We start from the raw sequence: 26,655 nt of genomic DNA, 5'->3' as shown, positions 1-26,655 counted from the left end.
CATTTTTGAAATGTTAATTGTCATTTAACTGTTTCACATTCAAACTTGATTTATGTTCACCACTGAAAATGCCACAAGATTATGGACTATATGCTGGCAGAAAACCTGTCAAAAACGTAAGTCCTTCACCAAATAACCTCTAAATGGTAGGCATAAAATAAAATCTTGGTGAATTCATAAAAATGTAGGCTATGGTCAAAAAACAAAGACAGGAGAGGAACAATCATCTATGGAAGAAATATAAATGAAGGGAACAAGATTTTGAAGCAACAGGAAGCATACAACAACTAGCCATCACATCTGTATCATCTTAAGAAACTTTATCCATCCAAATTGTGTATCAGACTTTATAACCCGAACTACAAGGGGTACAGTAACCAGGGAACTGCACAACATGACTTTGACCCGTAAACGCTTGAAATACTAAGCAAGGTTGTTGCAGCCTTAAAAACTAGAGATTTAACGGCAGTTTTCGTCTGGTCAGCTAACCAAACACATACAAATAATAAATAATGCTCCTCTTCAACCCTCAATCCAGAAAAAAAAAAGGGGGGCGGGGAGAGGATGGAGATTAAAATATGTATCCTTTGACTCTAACCTCATCAGAATGAGCTCAGGTCTGCCATTAAGAGCCGGCGTGACCTTAGCCTCAAATCTATTACCCCAAGTGTAATATTACCCTAAAATGTCTGAACTGCACCTAGGACGGATGCGGCCCTGCCTCTTCCTTCTTTTTCCTTCCTGAGTCCCGCCCCTTTCCCGCCTGGCCCAGTCATCTCGCATATTCTCGCGCACAGTTCCCGCCCCCGCCCATATGGTCGCGCCGACTCCCCGATGGCCCCGCCCCGTCCTGGACCGAACCCACCACGTGTGGCTGCAACTGAGGCGGGAGAGTGGACGCTAGGGGCGCTGCGGAGTCAGAGTCAGGATCCGCCTTCTCGGCTGCACCAGTTGGGGAGGAGGTGGATTTCAGGCTTCCCGTAGACTGGAAGAATCTGCTCAAAACCGCCTGCCTTGCAGGGCCTGGGCCGGCGGGAGCGGCTCCACCAGAGGCCGGCTTTCGGCGCGGCATCGCGGAGCAGGCAGCCACAGCCCGGGAGCAGGACGAGGTAGCAGCGCGAGCCCGCGGCCGCCGTTCCCAGGGCGTCTGCGGGCGCGAGCACGTCGCAACCTTGCGGTGCGCCGGGGCGGGGGGCGGGACGAGGGCGGGGTCTCGCCTGCACAAATAGGACTGAGGGGGCAGGGTGGCCAAAATTTCGCGCCAAGCTGGAGGGTAATCCTAGTGTCAGTGTGACGTGCTAGCTCGGACGTGTTTTCTGCCGCTATCATGGTTCGTCCGCTAAACTGCATCGTCGCTGTGTCCCAGAACATGGGCATCGGCAAGAACGGGGACCTGCCCTGGCCCCCGCTCAGGTACCTGCTGGGCCGGGGGTGGGTCGAGTGTGTTGGATCGGAGCTTAATCGGGGCACCTGGGCCGGGCCGGGTCGACGCTGCGAGAAGGGGTCGGACTCGTGACCTGAGTTGGCGGGAGGTAGGCTTAGACTTCCTTCCGCGTCAGGAGCCTGGCGGCTAGTTACTGATTTCCGTCCCGCTCCAGCTGCCCCGCTAGGCCTTTTTCCCCCGCGTCCTACCCCAGAGCAAAGTCCCGGTCCTGGAGGTCCCCCCAGCGCACCGTTTGTCGGGTGCGTTAGAGCTGAAGCCCACGGGATCACATTCTGAGTAACTCCTTGTGTTTCTCTAACTTGTAGGAATGAATACAGGTATTTCCAAAGAATGACCACAACCTCTTCAGTAGAAGGTAATGTGGGATTTTTAAGTGATTCAAATTTGCGAAGGGTCTTGCCTAAGGATGCTTACCAGTGCAAATTTTATGTAAAAGTTTTTCATGTTAGTCTGGGACCTTTTGTCCTAACATAAATGTGTATGCAGTTCCCAAGGTTCATTAAACATTTTTTTTTGAAAAAATTTCTTTGAGATTTTATGTGGGCGCGCGTACAACTCAGGTATTGGTCAAAATTGGAAGCTAGGTAGAGGCTTCTGTGGAGGTTAGCGCTGGCAAAGGAAACCAGAACAGGCCTTTGAAATAGCTGCTGGAAGAGATGATAGTGCCTGAATGGCAATAGAGAGGACAAAAGTCCAAAAAGCGGTTACAAGATACTCAATTTGGAGATAAGAAAGTCAAAGGTGATGCAGGAAGGCATCAAAGATGAACTCTCAGATTTTCAGTTTGAGAGTCTGGGTGACTTGGAGAATAAAGGAGTGGGGAATAGCGTGCAGCTGTAATGATGATGATTTTAAAGTGCTTGTAGTATATCCGGGACAATGTCAGGCACGGGGAACTAGGTGAATTGAGCCACTGGAGAGAAGAGGATAACCAAGGATAAAAGTGGGCATGAGGGAGAAAAAACCTAAGAGACATGTGTGTTTATTCATTAGAGGAGGAATAGCAGAGTAAACAGGGAAACAGTAAATCAGAAAGGAGCAGATGCAGCATAACTATAACAGGGCAGATAAAAGGTACTTCAATTTGACCCTTGAGTCACTAGTGGAGACATGATGGCAAAAGCTTGAAGCTAAAAAATTGACATGAACCTCTCTCAAGAATCCTAAGTATGGCCTGCTAATAGGAAGAGCATCCCATGCCTGACCTGTTTGCTGGTTTTCAGTAAATATAGTATTACTTGGATGAACGAATGAAAGGGTACCAAGGATGTCTTGGCTTTTTTTTTTTTTTTTTTTTAACACCTCCCTATGTCCTTCACTCATCATCTCTACCTTAGTTGTTAGGTCAGGTCTGTGCCATATTCCTCATCAGAATTCCTCACCTATTAGCTCCATTATCTTTAATAGTTGATATCTCCTTACTGAACACGTAAAGCTCTGTCTTTGAAAATATAGTGCATATTGTATAAGGGTACTCTGAATTATAGGGGGTTTTTTGTTTGTTTATTCTTGGAGGAAAAATTTTTTTCCCAACATTTGGAGGTAATATTTGGTAAGAGTAGTGAAACAAAACCTGAAAAATGCCTAGTCTTACAACTTGCAGTTTGTAAATTTAGTGTTTTTGGTTAAATAAAATCAAACTAATGATGATTCTTTAAGAAAACAGATACAGGGACTTCCCTGGTAGCACAGTGGTTAAGAATCCGCCTGCCAATGCAGGGGACACAGGTTCGATCCCTGGTCCGGGAAGATCCCACATGCCACGGAGCAACTAAGCTTGTGCGCCACAACTACTGAGCCTGTGTTCTAGAGCCTGCGAGCCACAACTACTGAATCCCGCAAGCCACAACTACTAAAGCCCATGCGCCTGGAGCCCGTGCTCCACAACAAGAGAAGCCACTGCAATGAGAAGCCTGTGCACTGCAACGAACAGAAGCCCCCACTCACCGCAACTAGAGAAAGCCCATGCACAGCAACGAATACCCAACGCAGCCAAAAATAAATTAATTAAATAAATAATTTTTTTTTAAAGTAATAAAACAAAACTACATTAAAAAAAAAGAAAACATACATGCACTCCTTTTGATGGTCTACCAGAACATATCAGAAACCATAGAAATGAGTATGTTCCTTTGATCCAGATACCTGACTCCCAAGGGTTTTCTTCTCCTAAGTAATTAAACAAAAATGGAAGCTTTACATGTGTAAAGTTTTTATAGATGCGTTATACTTGAAATAGATGCACAGAGGCATAATTGATAATGTTTTAAGCTAACTGCATGGAATATTAAGCAGCTGTCTTTAAAAAAGTATGACTAATTTAAATCTATAAAGTATGCAAATATGAATAATACTGTTACATCAGTTATTACAGTACATATTAGATGCTGAGTATTGTAAGTCTTCAATCGCCACAACAACTCTACAAGAAGGAACTATCGTTATCTCCATTTTATAGATAAGGAAAATAAGGCACAAGAGATAAACATGACTCACCTAGTAGATGACAGAATACATTCAATTTGAGCACTTCAACCCAGAATCTTTGCTCTTAACTACTATAATATACATGACTACAGTTGATGAAAACTATATATTGGTTATAAGTTGGCTAAAGCCAAAGGAAATAACAGTTACTAGACTTAGATAATGGATGACAAATGGTAAATTTTGATAAAGCTGTTTTAAATTTTAATTTTTTAAAGCAGATCCACTAGGTGTCCCTATGACAATCATATCTATGCATATATGTATGAATATATAAAAATATATATGTATACTCCCAAAATATATTTATCTTTTGCATGTGACTTTACAGGTAAACAGAATTTGGTGATTATGGGCAGGAAAACCTGGTTCTCCATTCCAGAGAAGAATCGACCATTAAAGGACAGAATTAATATAGTTCTCAGTAGAGAACTCAAGTAAGTACTATACCATAAATTCACCACAAGAAAATCATGTTCCGTTTCTTATGGTAGAGGTCAGTATAGGACAAAATAAAATAGTATGAATGTAACTATGGATGAAGCTACTTAATATCATAAAGGTGATTACAGAAAATAAGAAGCAGTTATTTATGCCATATGACAGTAACTTATTCTACTCAAGTGACTAATTTCATCACCTTGACAAATTACATTAAATCTAACTATGGTAATAGATTTGCGCGTTTCCTTGAACCATTATTCAGTAGACTTAAATATCAGTTATATAATGTAATTTAATAAACTTTTCTAGTTTCACGTAAAATCAAAATACATATATTATGGAACTTGCCAAACTTAAGTGGTTATCCCCTCTCTGTACCTAGCCCTAAATGCAATAAGATGTAAATTTTAGGATGGGCTAAAAACTGGTCCTAGTCTTGTGCCCTGTTATTTCTAGTTTACCACAACAGCCAAATAATATTTTGTGCTTGTGTTCTTTATCCAGCATCTGAAGGTTAAAATTTTCAAAGTTTTGGGCTTCCCTGGTGGCGCAGTGGTTGAGAGTCCGCCTGCCGATGCAGGGGACGCGGGTTCGTGCCCCGGTCTGGGAAGATCCCACATGCCGCGGAGCGGCTGGGCCCGTGAGCCATGGCCGCTGAGCCTGTGCGTCCGGAGCCTGTGCTCCCCAAGGGGAGAGGCCACAACAGTGAGAGGCCCGCCTACCGCAAAAAAAAAAAAAAAAATTTTTCAAAGTTTTGAAATGGAAGCATTTCCTAGGAATTCTAGGGAGTGTCTCTAGTTGGCCTGGGGGAGGAATTTTTCTGTTTACCAATTTAACATTAGGTAACATAGTTCTGGATGCCTGGAAATGCCCTGGGGACTTGGCAGGTTGAGGAGGGGGAAGCAGTTTAGGTAAAAGCATTAAGACTCTTCATCAAGTCAACTCCAGTGCTTTTACCTTCACCAAGGCTTCCATGGCATTTACTCTACATGTGATGCAAACCGATTGCTATTTTGTTTCTTTTTGTTATTTTTTACATTGGCCCCAGCCCACTAAAATAACTTCTGGAACCTCAAGGGGTTTTGCAGGAGTTTTCTCGGGGGGAGAGGGGAACCTGAATTATACCATAAGGGAAAGTTTAGGACTGGCATGGTAATTATTCTCTCTTAAACTAAAAATATAATCACACAAAAAATGCAGCATCAGGCTTCCCTGGTGGTGCAGTGGTTGAGAGTCCGCCTGCTGATGCAGGGGACACGGGTTCATGCCCTGGTCCGGGAAGATCCTTCATGCCGCGGAGCGGCTGGGCCCATGAGCCATGGCCACTGAGCCTGTGCGTCCGGAGCCTGTGCTCCGCAACGGGAGAGGCCACAACAGTGAGAGGCCCGCGTACCACAAAAAAAAAAAAAAAAATGCAGCATCCTAGGGCACTGCTTGCTTAATAACGGTGGTCATAATATTCCTTTCCCATGTGTATCATTAGGGTTCACCCAGAGCAGCAGAACCAGTAGAAGATAGATAGATGGATAGATAGATAGATAGATAAAAGAATTTTATTGCAAGGAATTCCACAGTTACGGGGCTGGGTAGGCAAGTCCAAGTATCTATAGGGCAGGCCATCAGGAAGGGCAGGGAGGAACTCTGCAGAAGGGGCTGAAGCTGCTGCCCGCTGGTGAAATTTCTTCTTCAAGGAAGCCTCAGATCTGTTCTTAAGGCCTTTCAACCCCTTGAATTAGGTCCACCCACATAAAAGTCATTTAATTATCAACTTTAATCACATCTGCAAAATACCTTCACAGCAACACCTAGATTAGTGTCTAAATAACTACTATAGCCTAGCCAAGTGAACACCTGAAGATTATCCAACCACGGAAGGAAAAACACTACACAGCTGTAGCCTAAGGGGATTCAGGCTTATATAGATTTTCTCCTAAATCCCTCCTAGAATGGTATAGGTTAAAAACCTGGAAGAAAGTATACCAGAATATTTCACTGATTGCCTTTGGGTGATGGGGAATATGTTGATGTGCATCTTGCCATCTGCCCCGATCTTCATGCTCTTCTCTTTCTCCTGGTTGCTAGGATATTCTGATTATATCTTGACTTCATAGAATCCAAATTCACAGACCGTATTGCCATTCCCAGAGACTCTTTAATAACATATTCTTGAATACTACTCAAGTTTATTTATGGCCAGCTTGAGCTAAAACAAACATAAAGAAATCTCAGTGGGGGAGATGTTCAGTTGGGCCAGCATATCTCCTCAAATGATGAGTCTTATTTCTTCCTTATGACCCCCCTGTGGTGTATGTAATTGGATTCAGTTGTTTCTTATGTATTTATATGTAACATTTGTTGGTGCATTTCACTTTTTTTTTTAAGGCAGAGAGAAAATTTAAAATCTTTATCACCAAGTACACCAAGGAAATAGGGATACCAGTTAGAGAAAAAAATTAGAGTTATTTTTTGTCCCTTCTGCTTCCCTACTTGCTGGTCAGTTCCACACATATCCTGAGCACCTGCTATGTGCCAGGCACTGCTAGGTCCTAAATAAAAGGCGGGGGGGGAGATACACACATGTAAATCTCTTGCTCATGCAAGCTTTCAGAGATATTCAATTTTTCACCACCACCCCACAATGTAAAAAGAAACTGAATCCTCAAAGTAATCCAAAAATTTGCTGCCAGATACTAGTCATTTTGCATAACTGTTCCCTTAATAAGGTATAGAAAAATGTCTTTCCAAAGCTTTCTAGACAATCAAGTTGTGGCTTTAAAAGAAATATTATGCAGCCACATTTGGAAAACAGGCATTTTCTCAAGATGTTAAACATAGAATTATCATATGACCCAGCAATTCCACTCTTTGGTATATAACCAAGAGAAATGAAAACATGATTACATAAAAACTTGTACACAAATGTTCATAGCAGCATCATTCATAGTAGCCAAAAAGTGGAAACATCCCAAATGTCCATCAGCTGATAAATGGATAAACAAAATGTGCTATATCCATGCAATGCAATGTTATTCCACAATAAAAGGAATAAAAGGAATGAAGTACTGATATGAATCAGTACATGAATAAGCTTTGAAAACAGTATACTGAGTGAAAATTTAAAAAGCCACACACTGATGGCCATTTGATTCCATTTATATGAAATGAAATGTCCAGGATAGGCAAATCTGTAGAGACAGAAAGTAGATTATTGGTTGCCTGGGAGTGGGGAATGACTGATAATAGATACAGGGTTTCTTTTGGGGGTGATGGAAATGTTCTAAAAGTAGATAATGATGACAACTGTACTCCATGAACATAATAAAAAATCACTGAATTGTATACATTAAAAGGGTGAATTGTGTGGTATGTGATTTATATCAAAATAAAGAGGTTTTTTAAAGTCTTTGGAACCAAAAATCAAATAAAGAAGTTTTACTGCAATGCTGCAGCTTTGGCAGCATCTTTAGAAAATCCAAAATTGCCTGCATGATATAAGATGTTGTAAACTGTCTTCAGTCCATGAAGTTGTCTAACATTTCATGGCAGAATAATTTTTTATGGTCCTGCTATCATATTCTCCACAGTGATTAAAACTTTGTTCTCTTCATAAAGCTTCGGTTCTCTCCCCACCACCCACATACTTGGTGTAGCAAAGACTTACCAACCTGGCTTCTAATACCTGTTCTGGCACCTATTAACTTTGTGGCTTTAGGCTTTTTTAACTTTGAGCCTTGCTGAGCCTCAACTTTCTTATCTACTGAGTGGGATTAATAATGACAACTTCTTAGGGTGATTTTGAGGGTTAATTAATATTTTATATGTTAAATTTCTGGCACACAGAAGGTACCCTATAGATATCAGGTCCTACTCCCCCAGTCCTTGCTATTTTAGCAAAATTACATAATTTTGTAGCTTATTGAAAATATTAATATTAATGAGATCACAATGGACAGGCTCATGATCTTATTTTCACCTTAACGTTATCGCTTTGTTCTTCCTTCCCTCAATCTTGAGACAGAAAAATCCCCTGCTTTTAAAATCAATTCCTTCCCCCACCTCCACTGTTTTATTCTAGACTCCATTTTTTTTTCTGTCCTCAGGACCTTGCTGTATTATACTGCCCTTTAGTATTTTAAACCTCACCACAGATTACTTTTCTTCTCCTCTCAATTTTCCTGGAGCTTCCTTGTGTTAAATAACCTTAATGTAAGCCTCAATAATATTTATAGTGGCCTGTCACTTCTGTGTTTTGCTCATGTTTTTACCTCCTTCAAGACTCAGCTAAGGGATCAGACTCCAAAGAGAATTCTTTCTGTCACCCCAACCAGATGAGGCACAACCTCTGTGCCCATCTAGCATCCTTCATACATCCCCATTGCATGTCCTTTTCACTTTTATGGCCACTGCTGAGCCTTTTTTTGCCTGCCATCACAACCTTCTTGGTACAGGAAGTGCATTTTTTTTTAAATCTCTATTTCCAGCACCTAGCATATCTCCTAGCAAAGTAGGGGTTCCAGAATCATCCCACATAACAACACTTTGTAACCTGCCTTTTCCCCACTCAATATATTAAAAGATTAATTTCTATAAATATTTTTAGTGGCCGCATAGTATTCAATTATGAGGATGAAGCATATTTGAATCAATTCTTAATAGTTAGAAATCACTTTTTTTTTTTTTTTTTTTTTTTTTTTTTTTTTTGCGGTATGCGGGCCTCTCACTGTTGTGGCCTCTCCCGTTGCAGAGCACAGGCTCCGAATGCGCAGGCTCAGCAGCCATGGCTCATGGTTGCAGCCACTCCACGGCATGTGGGATCTTCCCGGACTGGGGCACGAACCCGTGTCCCCTGCATCGGCAGGTGGACTCTCAACCACTGCGCCACCAGGGAAGCCCTAGAAATCACATTTTTAAAGACTGAGTATTAAAGGTCTTAAAGTGAACATATTTCTGAATTCTGGTTAAGATGTGATTCTAGCCTAGGGTTTTTGTTTTTAACTGTTTTCCCAACAGTCCTCAGGGAAATTGGGGAAGAATTCTATCTGCCATCCTCTTTCATCAGGCACAATGGAAAGGATAATGTTTATATAATACCCCAGGGTAATCAAATGAGGCAGCTTAAGGCCAGAAAACACTGGTCTGAGGGCTCTGCCTAAACTAGGCCACACCATCTGAGGCCTGAGGGAACCAGAATCTAACACCTTTGTAGCCCGTGACCACCAGTTGAAAGCCTATTGTCTGAATAAGAAGTGCAGCTCAGGCCCCAAAGTCAGGCTGCTGGAACTCAAATCCTAGGTCCACCATTTCCTAGCTGTGTGACTATTGGCAACCTAATCCCTCAACCTCAATATCCTCATCTGTAAAAAGGGATAATAGTTCCTACATAGGACTGCTGGCAACATTAAATGGTATGATGAGTATAAAGCAGTGCCTGACCCTACTACTTGTCAGAGCAAGTAAGAACTCAATAAATGTTAGATATTTTCTTTGTAATACAGCTATCCATCAGGTAAAAAGCAGCCTCCCTTGAATAGGGCTTTTAAGGAAAGGGATGGAAGTATCACTGGAGTGCCTGCTATGTGCATTATCTCTTTTAATCTTCATGCCAACCCTCTGAGGGAATTCAAGATTCTGGGTAACAAGCAAAATATCAATCATGGCCACACACTTCTTGATGTAGAGTATGTGTGCTACCACATACCAACTGTCCTTTGTGAGGGAATCCAATCTGGATCGGATTGAGATAATTATAGAAAGAAAATTTAGCAATGAAATAAGTAACAATATTGAGTGCTTGCTATATGGTATTTATTGTGTTAGTTTCTAGGATTTGTGCTGTGAAGAGGCTGAGGAACTCAACCATTGGCTCAATTTTTTTGCTAATTTTCTGCCCATCTAGGGTCAAGTGTTTCTTGTGAAACATTTCTATACCACTAAGTAGCAATACTGTGCTGAAGCATTTCCTCCATGTCTTTTTTACAACTAAAATCTGAAACAAATCCTTAATCTGTTCTTTGTTTTCCTTTTTAGACTCACTGCAAAAGGGCAAAGAAATAGTCTTTACCTTAATCCCTTGAATCATTCTCAAGCCATTGTTCCACAGTCTTCACAAAAAGATTGTCCCTTTTCTTTGAAGTCCACACCAACCACATATACCACCTTCTAAATCATTTTGCCGTAATCCACCTACTTCTAGAATACCTCTTCCGGTTTTCCTCTTATGTCAGTTCCTAAATCACCAATTTACATCCTACCTTAACTCCTGTCATCAGTCCTGACTTAAACATCCTCAGTTACTAAAACCATCTAGACTCTTTCAAAGTCATTGTAAACTTGGTTTATTAACTAGACTGTCTTCTCCCCCCAACTCCAAATCTGTTTCTTCTAAATTCAGTTCTCCCCTCAAATGGCCTGGTCCATCCTAGTCACTGCAACTGCCCTGATACCTTTGGGGATCCCTTGGCTCCTTTAGCTTCACCCTAGTCGTGTCTTCTTCCAGCTTTGAATCAAAATACATTCTTTGTGCTATCTTAACTCCTTGAGAGATGACAAAGAGCAAAGTAAGTCAAATAGATATCAAGAAGGTGAGAAAGGAGGCAGCAAAGAGAATGAATAGTCCCCATTAGCTCTTAGTTAATCATTGTTAGAACTACTAGTTCAAAGGCAATTATATTAATTTTTAAAAGCATCAGTCTAAGAACTTGACATTGAATTGTAATTTCTGTTGTGTCTAATTACTCTGAAAGCCAATTCTGCATGTTTCTTCGTTTATAAAGGGAATTGCAAACTCTCACCAAAATAACGGTTTTGGAGGTTGGGAGAGACTGAGCTAGTCAATATAAACAATAAATTAATTGACTTTTCCCCTTTGGGATTTTTAATTACAAAAGTAATAACATGCTCATTTTTTGATAATTCATTTATTTCTATATTGTTTGAGACATGAGAATCCTTTCCCCACACCCCAAAGGTAACCACATATTAACAGTTTGAATATCAGTCCAAACTACAGTCACTCAAACATATCACTCTTTTTCCAACATTTTATCATGAAGACTTTCAAGCCTATAGAAAGAATTTTACAGTAAACACCTGTATACCCACAACACAGATTCTACCACATAGATTATTTTATACTATGCTTGTTTTATCATCCATCCAACCATCCATCAGTCTTGTTATTTTTATGCTTTTCCAAGTAAACTGCAGACATTAGTATATTTTCCCCTAAATAATTCATTATGTATCTCATTAACTAGAGTTTAATATTACTTTACTATTTTTTTCTTTTGAAATAAACATGTACAATGAAATGTACAAGTCTTACATGTACATTTGTTATTTTTTAAATTAATTTATTTATTTTGCGGTACGCGGGCCTCACTGCTGTGGCCTCTCGCGTTGCGGAGCACAGGCTCCGGACGTGCAGGCTCAGCAGCCATGGCTCACGGGCCCAGCCGCTCCACGGCATGTGGGATCCTCCTGGACCGGGGCACGAACCCGCATCCCCTGCATCGGCAGGCGGACCCTCAACCACTGCGCCACCAGGGAAGCCCCTACATTTGCTATATTTTAACAAATATACGCACCTATGTAACCCCATATCAAAGATACAGGACATTATTGTCACTCCCAGAAAGCTGCCTCAAGTGAATTCCCAGTGAATCTTTACCCCATCCCTCTGGAAACAACTACTGTTGTGATTTTTTTTCCACCACAAATATCATGCAGTATCACAAGTGGTTCTGTTTTTGATTCATTGTAGACCATACATACACAAATATGGGTTGAATTATTGGCCATGGGCCATACTGATGTTAAATGCTTTTTATTGAAAGTTTTCATATTTATGATGATTTTAATTTTATAATTACTGCCTCCTAGTCAGATTATTTGACTAGTATGAATGGAGTTTATAGAAATTATGTGTAATTCTTTCTTGTAATCTCAGGGAACCTCCACAGGGAGCTCATTTTCTTGCCAAAAGTTTGGATGGTGCCTTAAAACTTATTGAGCAACCAGAATTAACAAATACAGTGGACATGGTATGGATAGTGGGAGGCAGTTCTGTTTATAAGGTAAGTAACGTTATCTGTGACTATATGGAAATAGTCTACCCTCTTTCTTTCAGCTTCCCTGCCATCTCAACTTTAAAAAATTACGCCATGAGCAAAGGAAGCATGTTATTTCTCCTGGAAGTTAGACATATTGCCAATCTGCACTATTCATTTTTTGATACTATCATACAAACTAAATGAAAATTTTAAAGTAAGTTTTTAGGTCTGTACCAGTCTATTTTCAATTCAAAATAGTTGATGTTTCCAATTTTAAAAACATTCTAAATCCTTCCTGAGAATTGTACTTGCACTGCATTGTCTTCTCCTCCCTGGATGTGCCTAAATACACTAAGCTATCGTCTTTTCCTCAAGGATAAATATTATTATGTCCCTTACTGAGGAAAGGCTGTGGCCCTCCTTTGAGATACACTGACTGGATGTATATGAACTTGTTCAAAGCACAAGACTTTCCCTCAACAATTTTCATATAAAGTGAGGGTAGGGGGAAAGTGTGACATGATTTCGTATCATAAGGGAAGACACTGTGTTAAATAGAAAATATTCCTTTTTCTTGATACCAGATGACTTCAGCTTTAAAAATTTTTGAGGATAATGAATAGAATTTTATAACTCTTTTATAACACTGAGGAAAGTTTACATTTCTGGAGAGGAAAAATCAGCCCCTACCCTTTATAGCTTGTCGTAATATATGAACACTGAAATCATTTTAGAAAGAAGTATACCAGGATCCTAGGTGGCATTATAAAAACTCTGTTTCTTGGGTTCCTGTTTCTACAATCTTTAACGTTCTCCATTTGTAATAGGGGGGAAATAGACATTTTCCTTTGATCTTTTCAGCCAAGAATGAATTTCTAAGAAAATAAGTTGTTTATTTTGCTGAGTGCCGATCACATTTTGAATGATTCAATACCATAGTCACTTGAAAATGTATTCTTTAAACAATTTAAGTACTTAAATACATTTATATAATTTAATATATCTGTACTTGCATAAATAATAAAGAAGTAGAATCTGTAGGTTTTTGCATTATCCACCTCACATCACATTGACTTACAGAACATTCTGGACTACCAGCCTGTTTTTGTAAATAAGGTTTCAATGGAACACAACCATGCCCATTGGTTTAGTGTTGTTTATGGCTGCTTTTGCCTACAAAGGTAAGAAACCATATGGCCCACAAAGCCTAAAATGTTTACCATCTGACCCTGTACAGAAAAGGTGGGCCAGGATTATTTGGCCTGAGGCAACCCAGCACTGGAGCCGACAGGCCCTTTGGTGGGGCTAATGGCAGACTCTGGGAGGGCTCACACCAAGGAGTACTTCCCAGAACTTCTGCTGCCAGTGTCCTTGTCCAAGCAGTGAGCCCCAGCCGCCCCCCGCCTCTGCAGGAGCACTCCAACACTAGTAGCCGTGTGGCTGACAGGGTCTTGGTGCTCTGGCCAGGAGTCAGGCCAGAGCCTCTGAGGTGGGAGAGCCGAGATTGACATTGGTCTACCAGAGACCTCCCGGCCCCATGTAATATCAAATGGCGATAGCTCTCCCAGAGATCTCCATCTCAACACTAAGACTCAGCTCAACTCAACGACCAACAGGCTACAGTGCAGGACACCCTATGCCAAACAACTAGCAAGACAGGAACACAACACCACCCATTAGCAGAGAGGCTGCCTAAAATCATATGTTCACAGACACTGCAAAACACACCACTGGACGTGGTCGTGCCCACTAGAAAGACAAGATCCAGCCTCATCCACCAGAACACAGGCACCAGTCCCCTCCACCAGGAAGCCTCCACAACCCACTGAACCAACCTTACCCACTGGGGGCAGACACCAAAAACAATGGGAACTGTAAGCCTGCAGCCTGCGAAAAGGAGACCGCAAACACAGTAAGTTAAGCAAAATGAGAAGACAGAGAAACACACAGCAGATGAAGGAGCAAGGTAAAAACCCACCAGACCAAACAAATGAAGAGGAAACAGGCAGTCTACCTGAAAAAGAATTCAGAGTAATGACAGTAAAGATGATCCAAAATCTTGGAAATAGAATGGAAAAAATACAAGAAATGTTTAACAAGGACCTAGAAGAATTAAAGAGCAAACAAATAATGATGAACAACACAATAATTGAAATTAAAAATTCTCTAGAAGGAATCAATAGCAGAATAACTGAGGCAGAAGAACAGATGAGTGACCTGGAAGATAAAATAGTGGAAATAACTACTGCAGAGCAGAATAAAGAAAAAATTGACAGTCTCACAGACCTCTGGGACAACATTAAATGTACCAACATTCAAATTATAGGGGTCCCAGAAGAATAAGACAAAAAGAAAGCATCTGAGAAAATATCTGAAGAGATTATAGCTGAAAACTTCCCTAACATGGGAAAGGAAGTAGTCAGTCAAGTCCAGGAAGTGCAGAGTCCCATACAGGATAAATCCAAGGAGAAACACGCCAAGACACATATTAATCAAATTATCAAAAATTAAATACAAAGAAAAAATATTAAAAGCAGCAAGGGAAAAGCAACATACAAGGGAATCCCCGTAAGGTTAACAGCTGATCTTTCAGCAGAAACTGCGAGCCAGAAGGGAGTGGCAGGACATATTTAAAGTGATGAAAAGGAAAAACCTACAACCAAGATTACTCTACCCAGCAAGGATCTCATTCAGCTTCAATGGAGAAATTAAAACCTTTACAGACAAGCAAAAGTTAAGAGAATTCAGCACCACCAAACCAGCTTTACAACAAATGCTAAAGGAACTTCTCTAGGCAGGAAACACAAGAGAAGGAAAAGACCTACAAAAACAAAACAGTTAAGTAAATGGTAATAGGAATATACATATCAACAACTACCTTAAATGTAAATGGGTTAAATGCTCCAACCAAAAGACAGACTGGCTGAATAGAAACAAAAACAAGACCTGTATATATGCTGTCTACAAGAGACCCACTTCAGACCTAGGGACACATACAGAATGATAGCGAGGGGATGGAAAAAGATATTCCATGCAAATGGAAACCAAAAGAAAGCTGGAGTAGCAATTCTCATATCAGATAAAATAGACTTTAAAATAAAGACTATTAAAGAGACAGGGACACTACATAATGATCAAGGGATCTATCAATGAAGAAGTTATAACAATTGTAAATATTTATGCACCCAACATAGGAATACCTCAATACATAAGGCAAATGCTAACAGCCATAAAAGGGGAAATCAACACAATACAGTAACAGTAGGGGACTTTAATACCCCACTTTCACCAATGGACAGATCAGCCAAAATGAAAATAAATAAGGAAACACATATGCTAACACATATATATGGAATCTAAAAAAGAAAAAACAAAAAACGGTTCTTAAGAACCATGGGGCAGGACAGGAATAAAGACACAGATGTAGTAGAGAATGGACTTGATATGGGGAGGGGGAAGGGTAAGCTGGGACGAAGTGAGAGAGTGGCATGGACCTATATACACTACCAAACGTAAAATAGATAGCTAGTGGGAAGCAGCCGCATAGCACAGGGAGATCAGCTGGGTGCTTTGTGTCCACCTAGAGCAGTGGGATAGGGAGGGTGAGAGGAAGATGCAAGAGGGAGGAGGTACGGGGATATATATATATATATGTATAGCTGATTCACTTTGTTATACAGCAGAAACTAACACAGCATTGTAAAGCAATTATACTCCAATAAAGATGTTAAAAAAAGAAAAAAGTTGGGCCATATATCATTAACTTTGATACAGATCTTCAAATGCTGCTGTGATTAGTCCCTTCAATTTTTCTAATTTTTGGTACAGTAAGAATTGGTAGAATACTGATTTGATTGGGGCAAGAGAATAAATGATTTAATGTAAGCCATAGTATTGAAAATAAAAAGTAAAATTCGTTCTATGCCCTTTGTATGGAATTTTAAGTATTACACACAGTTGAATTTATATGTGTATGTGTTTTTGTTTTGTTTCAAAAGCTATTTCAAAATCAAGAGTTATTGCTTTCTTAGAGTTGCAGTTGGGACTCCTGACTTTGTATTAGAATTTTAAGATATTTGTTCCAGGGCAGTTTTTTTTCTGTATAAACTATCAATAGTACTATAGGCAGTAATAGAAAAATCATTAACAATATAATGCCAAATGCAATCATTAGCAACAAGAGACAGAATAAATTACCTACTAGCATTGTAACTATCTGCTGAGAAATTGAGGCATTAAATTTTATGTATATGTACTAAGTATGCCCTTGGGATTTTCATTAGTCAAGGTCTCATGAAATTACTATCCTATCCATATATACATATGTAAATTTTTTCTATGGAGGGTAACTAGATAATCTGGGGTTTTTAATTCTTAAACAACAACCAAAGATAAAAGACAAAATTGAATGCTTAAAATGAAAAAAAGAGTTCATGTAAGCAAACTAGAGCCCAGAGTATGTTTGAACTCACCCTTGTAATTATTGATAAATGATTAGGGCCATTCCCAACTAAGTCATACTTTGCAGGGTCCCAAACTAAAGAATAGGATAATTAAATAGCATGCTTTGGAGGTAACAAGATATGTAGCATGTCTCTAATATCTAGTACAAACTTCAGTATGTAATTAAAGCAAAAATATTAGAGTTTCTATAACCTTTGACACAGATAAATAAGGAAATTGATTGATGCCTTTTGTTTTATTTCAAAGGAAGCCATGAACAAGCCAGGCCATCTTAGACTATTTGTGACAAGGATCATGCAGGAATTTGAAAGTGACACATTTTTCCCAGAAATTGATTTGGAAAAATATAAACTTATCCCAGAGTAAGTAAAATGTTATTCATTGGTCTGAAGCACCTTTGGCTTTCCTGCTTAAGAATTATAGAAAAGAAGGCTTCCCTGGTGGCGCAGAGGTTGAGAGTCCGCCTGCCGATGCAGGGGACATGGGTCGTGCCCCGGTCCGGGAAGATCCCACATGCTACGGAGCGGCTGGGCCCGTGAGCCATGGCCGCTGAGCCTGCGCCTCCGGAGCCTGTGCTCCACAAAGGGAGGGGCCACAACAGTGAGAGGCCCGCGTACCGCAAAAAAAAAAGAATTATAGAAAAGAGAATGTCTCTTCAGATTGAATTCGATGTAGCAATGTGTTTTATAGACAAAAACTATAGGAATTTTTGGATATCTGCTTTAACAGACTTGGGAATGTTCAGGTTTTAATGACTTCACTGAAATCTGGAGAATAAGCATTAGTTCATTCTGTAAGATCAGTGCTTATTTAGCATCAGACTTTGTCTTAGGCATTGGGGATACAGTGTTTACCAGGACAGATGATGTCACTATTCTCCAGGAGATTACATCCTTTATAGTAGAGGAGGAGGGTGGCAAATAATAGATAAACATCCAAAGAGTTGATGTGTGGTAGATTGAAATACTGTGATGTGGTAGATACTGTGTAGTCTGAGAAGTCCTCTCTGAAGAGTGATGTCTACACCAGATCTAAATGGCAAGAAGCCAGCCACACAAAGGGCTGAGGAGAGCATTCCGGAAACCAGAAGTAGCTAGCGCAGAGAACTGAGGGCAGAAAGAAGCCTGGCGTGTTCCCTGAACCTGAAAGCCATGGTGGGCATTGTGAACGAGGGGGAGATCAAGAGGGATCAGACCCAGGGCAGGTTTAGAGGGTTCTGAATAGAGAGTGATACTCTTCTGTTTATGGGCAATGGGCTGGAGGGGACAAGAGTGAAGCAGGGAGACCAGTTACAGTAGTTCAGGCGAAAGATGAAGGAACTAACTTAGTGGTGGAGGTGGAAGAAGATGTTACACTTGATTTACTCTGTAGTTTACTTTGATTTTAGCATGAAACTGTCTGCTTTTGAAAACATTTTAGTTTAAAAGTGCTTTTCAGCTGTTGGCTATGCAGAGTAGAAGATAATTATATCAACACTTTTAGACCAGCTCTTAACTCATTCTTTCAAACACTCTCAGTTGAAAACAGTCATTCTTTGAGTGCAAGTTTGATTTTGGAAATACCTCCTAAAAGCAGCATTCAGAGCCATGTCTGAATAAATGGATGGCCAAGCTTTAGAATAAAGTATATTACTTTACAGAGTAATATAGGTAATGGTCTCAAATCAAATGAAGTTTGTGACTGATTTTCTTGGGCTCTTAACTAGGTCTAAAGAAAACTGGAAATTCTAAGAACTCTAAAAAGTTTCTAAACAGCTAAAGTACAGGCTTTTGCTTATAGTCTCCAAAGGTGACTACTTAGAAAAATCACATTGATTTCATATATATATATATATATATTTTTTTTTAATCAGCTGTGTTTGTCCCACCTTATTTTCTCTTGTACTGCTTAGATTGCTGATTCTCACATTATGTGGATATTGATCTCTGCTATCCCTCATTTCTTACCTTTCTTTTTGCTACTAACAAAAAGAATACATTACTGTGTGAATCAGCTTCATATTAAATACCTTTGTAAACCCTGTTACTCTCAATTAGACCTCTTTCCAAAGCTATGACCCTTCAAGATCCTTGATAACTTAAAACAAATACAATTCTGGCTCTTTGACTCTTAGAAAAGAAAATATTAACATCTCCTGAGAAATGATTCACACATCTCAACATTCACCCATTCGAAGTATATAATTCAATGATTTTAGTATATTCAGAGTTGTGCAGCCATCACCACAATCCTAAGTTCAGAACATTTTCACCATCCAAAAAGAACCCCTGTACACATTAGCAGTCGCTCTCCATTCCCTTCCCCTGCTGGCTCTAGGAACCACTAAATCTATCTTCTATCTCTATAGATATGCCTATTCTGGATATTTCATGTTAACAGAATCATATAATATGAAGTCCTTCTTGGAATTGGCTTCTTTCATGGAATTGGCTTCTTTCACTTAGCATACTGTTTTCAAGGTCACCCATGATGTAATATGTATCAGTACTTCACGCCAAAAAGAATTCCATTGTATAGATTTACTACATTTTATTTATCCATTCACCAATTAGTAGACATTTGATTTATTTCCACTTTTTGGTTAATGTAATATGTTTTGAACATTCATGTACAAGTTTTTTGTGGGGATGTATATTTTCATTCCTCTTGGGTATAATCTGGGAGAAGAATCACTGGGTCATATAGTTTAACATTTTGAGGAACTGCTGAACTTTTGATAATGTGACTGTACCATTTTACAGTCCCACCAGCAACATACAAAGGTTCCAGTTTCTCTATATCCTTGCCAACACTTGTTATTGTCTGCCTTTTTGGTTATAGCTATCCTAGTAGGGATGAGGTGGTATCTCATTGTGGTTTTGATTTGCATTTCCCTAATAACTAATGATGTTGAACATCTTTTCAGGTGCTTATTGGAGATTTATATACTGTATCTTCTTTGGAAAAATATCAATTCACATCCTTTGCCCATTTTTAAAATTTGGTTATTTATCTTTCTATTACTGAGTTTTAAGAGTTCTTTGAATATTCTGGATACAAGTCCTTTATCAGATATATGAGTTGAAAATATTTTCTCCTATTATCTAAATTGTCTTTTCACTTTCCTAGTTGACTTTCACTTTTCCTAATCATTTGCAGCACAAAGGTTTTTAATTTTTATGTAGTCCAATTTTTCTATTTTTTTCTTTTGTCAATTGTCCTTTTGGTTTCATACCTAAGAAACCATTACCTAATCCAAGCTCACAGAGATTTTTTCCTGTGTTTCTTCTAAGAGTTTTATAGTTTTAACTCTTAATTTAAGTCTATGATGTGTTTGAGTTAATTTATATATGCTATAAGGAAGAGGTCCAAGTTCATTCTTTGGTAAGCAGCATACCAGTTGTCCTAGCACTATTTGTTGAAAAGACTGTTCTTTTCCCCGACTGAATTGTCTTAGCACCTCTGTGGAAAATCTGTTGACCATAAATGTGAGGGTTTATTTCTGGACACTCGGTTCTGTTCCACTGATCTACATGTGTATCTTTATGCCAGAACCACACTGTCTTGATTACTGCAGCCGTGTAATAACTTTTGCGATCAGGAAGTACTAGTCTTCCAGCTTTGTTGTTCTTTGTTGTTTTGACTACTCTGTGTTCCTTGCACTTCCACATGAATTTCACGATCAGCTTGTCAATTTCTGCCGAAAGGCAAGCTAGGATTTTGATAGAGATTGCTTACTGTGGAGAGTATTGCCATCACATCAGTATTAACTGCCAAATCATGAACATTTGATGTCTTTTCAACTTATTTAGATCTTCCTTAATTTCTTTCAGCAATGTTTTGTAGCTTTCAGTGTACAAACCTTGCACTTCATTGTTAAATTTATTCTTAAATATTTTGTTCTTTTTAATACTATTGTAAATCAAATTGTTTCTTAATTTTATTTTCAGATTGTTCATTGCTAATATATAGAAATACAGTTGATTTTTGTTTATTGAGCTTGTATCCTGCAACCTCACTGAACTCATTTATTCTGATTGTAAATGGATTCCTTCAGATTTTCCAGATACCGAATATATCATTTGCAAATAGAGATAGTTTTACTTCTTCCTTTCTAATCTGGATGTTTTTTATTTCTTTTTCTTGCCTAATTGTCCTGGCTAGAACCTCCAGTATGATGTTCAATAGAAATGGCAAGAGCAGACATCCTTGTCTTGTTCCTGATCTTAGAGAGAAAGCATCCATTAAATTTGATGTTAGCTGTGGGTCTTTAATACATGCCCTTTATCACACTGAGGAAGATCTCTTCTATTTCTAATTCATTGAGTGTTTTTATCATGAAGGGGTATTGGGTTTTGTCAAATACTTTTTTTTTTAGTCTCTTGGGATAATCATGTGGTTTTTGTCATTAATAAGACAAAATATATAATTAATAACACGCTATCAATATGGTATATTACATCAGTTGATTTTTCTGTTAAACCCATCTGGCATTTTTGAGATAAATCCCACTTGGTAGTAATGTATAATCCTTTTTATATGTTGCTGAATTCCATTTGCTAATATTTTGTTGAGGATTTTTACATTTATATTCATAAGGATATTGGTATATTGGTCCGTAGGTTTTTTTTGGTAATGTCTTCATCTAGTTTTGCTATCAGGATAGTGCTAGCCTCACAGAATGAGTTGGGAAGTGTTCTCTCTTCTTCTACGTTTTAGAAGAATTTGTGAAGGACTGGTATTAATTCTTCTTTAAATGTCTGAGAAATTTTTAATGGTGAATAGACTGAGATAGGAAATTGCTATCCAAAGCCAAAATTCAAAGAAATTGCTCCAAAATGGACATTCTAAACAAGGCTATGGAAGAAAACAAAAAGTCCTTTCTTCCACTGCAGCACATCATGGTCATCTGTACTTTCAAGCCTGTAGCAACGTAGTAACAGCCTCTTTAACATGGGATGGAGGGAATCCCCTAAGGGATAAGGGAGATATGAAGTAGTATAAATCTTTCATGAAATAGAGAAAAAGGAAACCTCTGAAGCAAAGAGAATATGCTTTGTCCCTGGACGTCTGTAACATTGCTCAATTCTGGAGCTTTCTTTCCAAATCTCTCTACATTGGGCAACTTAGAATTGCTCCCTACTGTCCAGAAATGAGTTCTGATCATTCCTTACTCCCCTTCATTCTTTCCCCACAGCTACCCACTTTGTTTAGACTTCCATTATCCCTCTCCTAGGCCTCTTGTGGTTACATAGGTTTCAGTTCAAACACAGTATCTTTTATTAACACCAAACTTCCTGGTAATAAAAGCACCAGTATAATGAAATAAAAATGAAAGAGGACTACTGTGAAGCAAGAAGAGAATAAATTAAAATGTAGATGAAGCCACAAGTGGTAGAAGTCTAAAAGCAGAATATTAACGAAGTAAGATGGTTTTACTTTGTGTCTCCCTTTTTTCCCAGTGGGTCATTGTCAATGCAATCATTTTTTTTGACAGCACCATGCCAGCCTGTCCATTAAGGCTCTGCCCTTATTCATCTTGCCTGGAAGAAGTCTTTCTATCTCAGACTATTTCACACTAGGATCCAACCAAACCATCGGAGCAAAATACTTTATAGCAACAGTTTTCCCACTTAATGAGCCCCAAACAGACTTCTCCTTCTAGTTAACAACCTTTCATGTGATCATGTAGTCAAATAGGATTAAAGACCAGAAGAGGCCTTTGAGGCAGTAATTGCCTCCAGAGCTGGGACAGATGCTCCTCACCAGTAGACACTTGAAGTAAGATTTAGATGGGCTGATGTTTCCTCTTCCGTTCCCATTATTTCTTGACTGTCCAACAGGATCCTGGCATATTTGTCCATATTATTTGTGGATCCCTCTCCTCCTGAGCCTGTGCTTCCTATAGAGTCATCATTTTTAGTTATGATTTAGTTCTTATAGATACCTGTTCCAGGAACTCTGTTTACCTCTATTTTAGACCTTCCATCAGATCATCTCTGCATTATTCTCATGCTCCTTTGTCAGTTCAGATCTTATGATTATTTGTATTCATTTGCTTCTTTAATGCTTGAAGATTCTAGAAAAGACCATCTATCTGGGCGGTTCATAATAAATAGGTGGTGTTTCCAAATCCTGTTAGACTTAAACTTGGAGTTCAAAGGTTGCTCTTAGACAGTTTGTTCTTCAGAAAAGTTTGGAATTATGATTATGAGGTAGTTATCATTATTAAAACAGACTGAATATGTGAATATTGTGGAAAGTAAAATTAATCTTAAGCAGAATTAAATTTTCATTTCACAGAGAAAATAAACATTATTACCATGACTAGTGACCATATCTAGCCCATAGCATAGTTATTTCTAAATCATTATTATTCATGGTGTTAGAAATAGCTTTGATTTGATACTTTGCTTTTATCTTGTTAACTGACAATCTTGATACTCTTGAGAATTTTACACACACACACAAATGTAAATGTTGCTTTTGGTGACTCATCTAAGAAAGCAAAATTGTGGTTTAAGGTTGGCCTAGTAAAATCATTTCTTTAAACAAAGAAAAAACTATATTGCTACTAAAACAGTAGAACAGAAACAGCTTAGGAAATGGTTAGTAAATAGAAACATACCTTCTTCCTCTGAAATGTATTCTCCTTTTTTTTTCTTACATATTATTATGCTATTGTTATTTCATGTTTCTAATTATATTTTTTTCAAAATGGCATAATCTCTAATTGGTTAACAAAAGGTTAATTCCTATTATTACTCAGCATTCTGTTGGGTATCATAAGAGATTTAAATTTTTTTTCTATGTTATCTCTGCCTACAATAAGGTTAGAAAATAGGGGGACAAAACAATCTAATATCATTAATGGGTAACATTTGTAGAGCACTTAATATAGCAGGCACAGTGCTAAATTCTCTATAAGGATGAAGACTTTTTATTGATAGCTAAGTGTCACACAGCAGAACCAGATTCAAACATAAGCCTGACTAAAGCAAGTCTTCCTGACCCCTCATCTTGAGCACAGTGGATACAGCCAGCACAAACCTATGGAAGTACACCAAGATTAGGGTTGTGGACAAGAGTGGTCAGAAGAGCCTTCAGTGGAAGACCCAGGTTTGGGGTTTTCTTTGTCGGGGGGGGGGTGGCGGCAGTGGTGTTCAGTGAAAAATAATTTTTTTGTTGTCATAAGAACACAGCATGAGATCTACTCTCAACAAATGCTTAAGTGTATAATACACTATTGTAAACTGTAGGCCGAGCGTTACACAGAAGATGTCCAGAACTTGCCCATCTTGCTGAAACTTTATATACCCTTTGAACAGCTACTCCCTGTTTCCTCCTTCCCTCAACCCCTGTGAACTACCCTTCTACTCTCGTGTTTCTATGAATTTGACCACTGTAGATTTCTCATATAAGTAGAATCATGCAGTATTTGTCCCTCTGTGACTGACTTATTCCACTTAGCATAATGTCCTCCAAGTTCATCCATGTTGCTGCATGTGGCAGGACTTCCTTGTTTTTTGAAGGCTGAATAATATTCCATTGTATGTATACATATTTTCTTTACATATTCATCTGTCACTGTAGTTTCCATATCTTGGCTATTGTGGATAACGCTGCAGTAAACATGGAAGTGCAAATATCCTACAAGAGATAAGTGTTGGCAAGGATGTGGAGAAATTGGCACTCTTGTACATTGTTGGTAGGAATGTAAAATGATGCAGCCACTATGAAAAACACTATGATGTTTCCTCAAAATACTAATAATAGAACTACCATATGATCCAGCAATCCCACTTCTAAGTATATACCCAAAGGAGGGCCTGGGTTTTGACTTAGAAGCTGAAGGAAACACACACCTAAGTGAGTGTTAGGGAGTAGAAAAGATCAGATAAACAGTGATTCTAGTAAAGGATATGAAATAAGCCACACAGTGGGGAATTAGAGCAGTGTGGTGTCCACTGATTAAACAGAAATCAAGAATCCCCATGCACCACACACAACTTCAGTTCCACTCTAACAGTTAAAGGTTGTGTTTTATTTTTTCTCTGCTCACACAAGAGATTTGATACCAAATGTAAGACTTGCAAAAAGTTCTTAAGAAATTTCATATTAGCTGGGTGACAGAGTGGGAACATAAAAGAGAAACTGCTAACAGTGGTTAGTTTGGGGGAGAAAAACTAGGAGTTAGAAGGAAAGGAAGAAGAATTATACTTTTTATTTTCTAACTTTCTGTAGTTTGAATATTTTCTTACTATTTGCATGTGTAGTATATTTGCATAATATTTAATTATACATCTTTTTCTTTTACAGATATCCAGGTGTTCCTTCTGATGTCCAGGAGGAGAAAGGCATTAAGTACAAATTTGAAGTATATGAAAAGAACAATTAATGTGAAAGTGTTTTCTGATCTATTTCAAGCCTCCTCCTCCCCTAGCAAAATTATGTATTTTTTGTTGTAGAGACTTTTGTTGACTTTAGATCTATGGATAATTATTTCTAAGCAAAGTACTTTTATTCCCTATTAATCTTAACTAGACTGTATCAGGTACCATCTGTGAAACATTTCTTGCTGTAACTTCCTGAATGCCCATCAACAGTCAAGAATAGGTGACCAGCACCTGCCTAGGGTAGAATATCTACCAAGACAGCCCAAAATGGGAGAGTGCCCTGGTAGCATGAGCTGAAACCAGAGCCTATAGAGCTAGGAGCTAGGCAGATGGGTCCAAAGGTCAGAAATGGATTATAAACAGAAGAGCTAGCATTCAGTTATTTAAATTAGATCAAAAGAGGGACTGTGAATTACTTTATATCAACTTCTGAAAAAAATTCTCTTCACTCAAACCAGGAGTCAATAAGTTGAAAAATCCAGGATATTCCACAGGGATAGTAAAGAGGCAGGTACGAGACTACCTTTTCGGTGGTTAAAGGAGAAGGTTTGAGACCTTAAAAAACTTTGTTCCTGATCTTCACTGAGATTGCATGGGATGTTACAATGATAGAACAAGAATTGGCTGCTCTTTACAAAAAAGAATAATCTAATATCAAACATAATGGCTAAAATTAAAAATTCATAGAGGTAATAAATTGAGAATGAATATTGCTAGAAACCAAAATTAGTAAGTTAGAAACTAAACTTCACAGAACTAAAAAATGAAAATTAAAACATGTTTTACCCATCACGTTAGCAAAAATTTAGATTAAGTATCCAAAAAAAATAGCATTTTCTGCCTTATAAATTGGTACAACCTTTTTAGAGTGTAAGTTAGCAATATCAATTAAAATTCAAAATATTCTGGGTTTGGACCCAGAACTTCCACTTCTAGAAATTAATCCTGAACAAAGAAATGGACCTAAGAGTATTTGTTGCAACTTTTTTTTCAAACTTAGAAACAGCCCAAATGTTGATTAATAAGAAATAACTAACCAATATGTCTATAAAACGTAACATCTGCAGCAGTTAAAAAGAATGAAGTACTGACAGGAAAATGCCAAAAATTGCTAAATAAAAGAAGCAAATTGTGTATAATACTCAAAATGTTTAATAAATGTTCATGTGTGGGAAAAAGCATGCTGCAAACTGTTGACAGTATCAAAGTTGGGAGTGTTATTTTCTGCGTTAGGTATGTCTGTTGTGATTAGATTTTTTGTAGCATTATATACTTATTTTCATGAAAAATTACTTAAAATGATAAATTGAGCCCTTTATACTTAGCAGTAAAATTAGGTTACAGAACATCAGGAATAAAAAGAAATGTCCGAAAATCTTCCATACAGGGA

General features: G+C 38.5%; 2 protein-coding genes across 4 annotated transcripts in view; one reads left to right on the top strand and one right to left on the bottom strand.

Moving 5' to 3' along the window:
- MSH3 (mutS homolog 3) overlaps positions 1–1,072 on the bottom strand; it is a gene marked incomplete at its 5' end in the record, with an annotated part of 184,857 nt that extends 183,785 nt beyond the window's left edge. The window contains 1 exon segment of the mRNA XM_081231819.1: positions 866–1,072. Within this exon segment, the coding sequence (XP_081087945.1) occupies positions 866–1,072 (207 nt within the window).
- Positions 1,025–26,498, top strand: DHFR (dihydrofolate reductase). 3 transcript variants are annotated; one of them, XM_081231821.1, is made up of 6 exons: positions 1,025–1,109; positions 1,750–1,799; positions 4,263–4,368; positions 12,324–12,450; positions 17,137–17,252; positions 25,189–26,498. In XM_081231821.1, exons 2-6 carry the CDS (start codon positions 1,775–1,777, stop codon positions 25,265–25,267), a joined length of 453 nt encoding a protein of 150 aa, XP_081087947.1. In that variant the 5' UTR covers positions 1,025–1,109; positions 1,750–1,774; the 3' UTR covers positions 25,268–26,498. The 3 variants fall into 3 exon arrangements, with proteins under 3 accessions (XP_081087947.1, XP_081087948.1, XP_081087946.1); XM_081231822.1 differs by having other exon boundaries at positions 1,071–1,177; XM_081231820.1 differs by lacking the exon at positions 1,025–1,109 and adding an exon at positions 1,267–1,413.
- Positions 26,499–26,655: the final 157 nt, after the last annotated feature.

The sequence above is a fragment of the Mesoplodon bidens genome, assembly GCF_964165515.1.
Source record: "Mesoplodon bidens genome assembly, chromosome: 4".
Classification (NCBI taxonomy): Eukaryota; Metazoa; Chordata; class Mammalia; order Artiodactyla; family Ziphiidae; genus Mesoplodon; species Mesoplodon bidens.
This window is presented reverse-complemented; position numbering and strand designations above follow the sequence as displayed.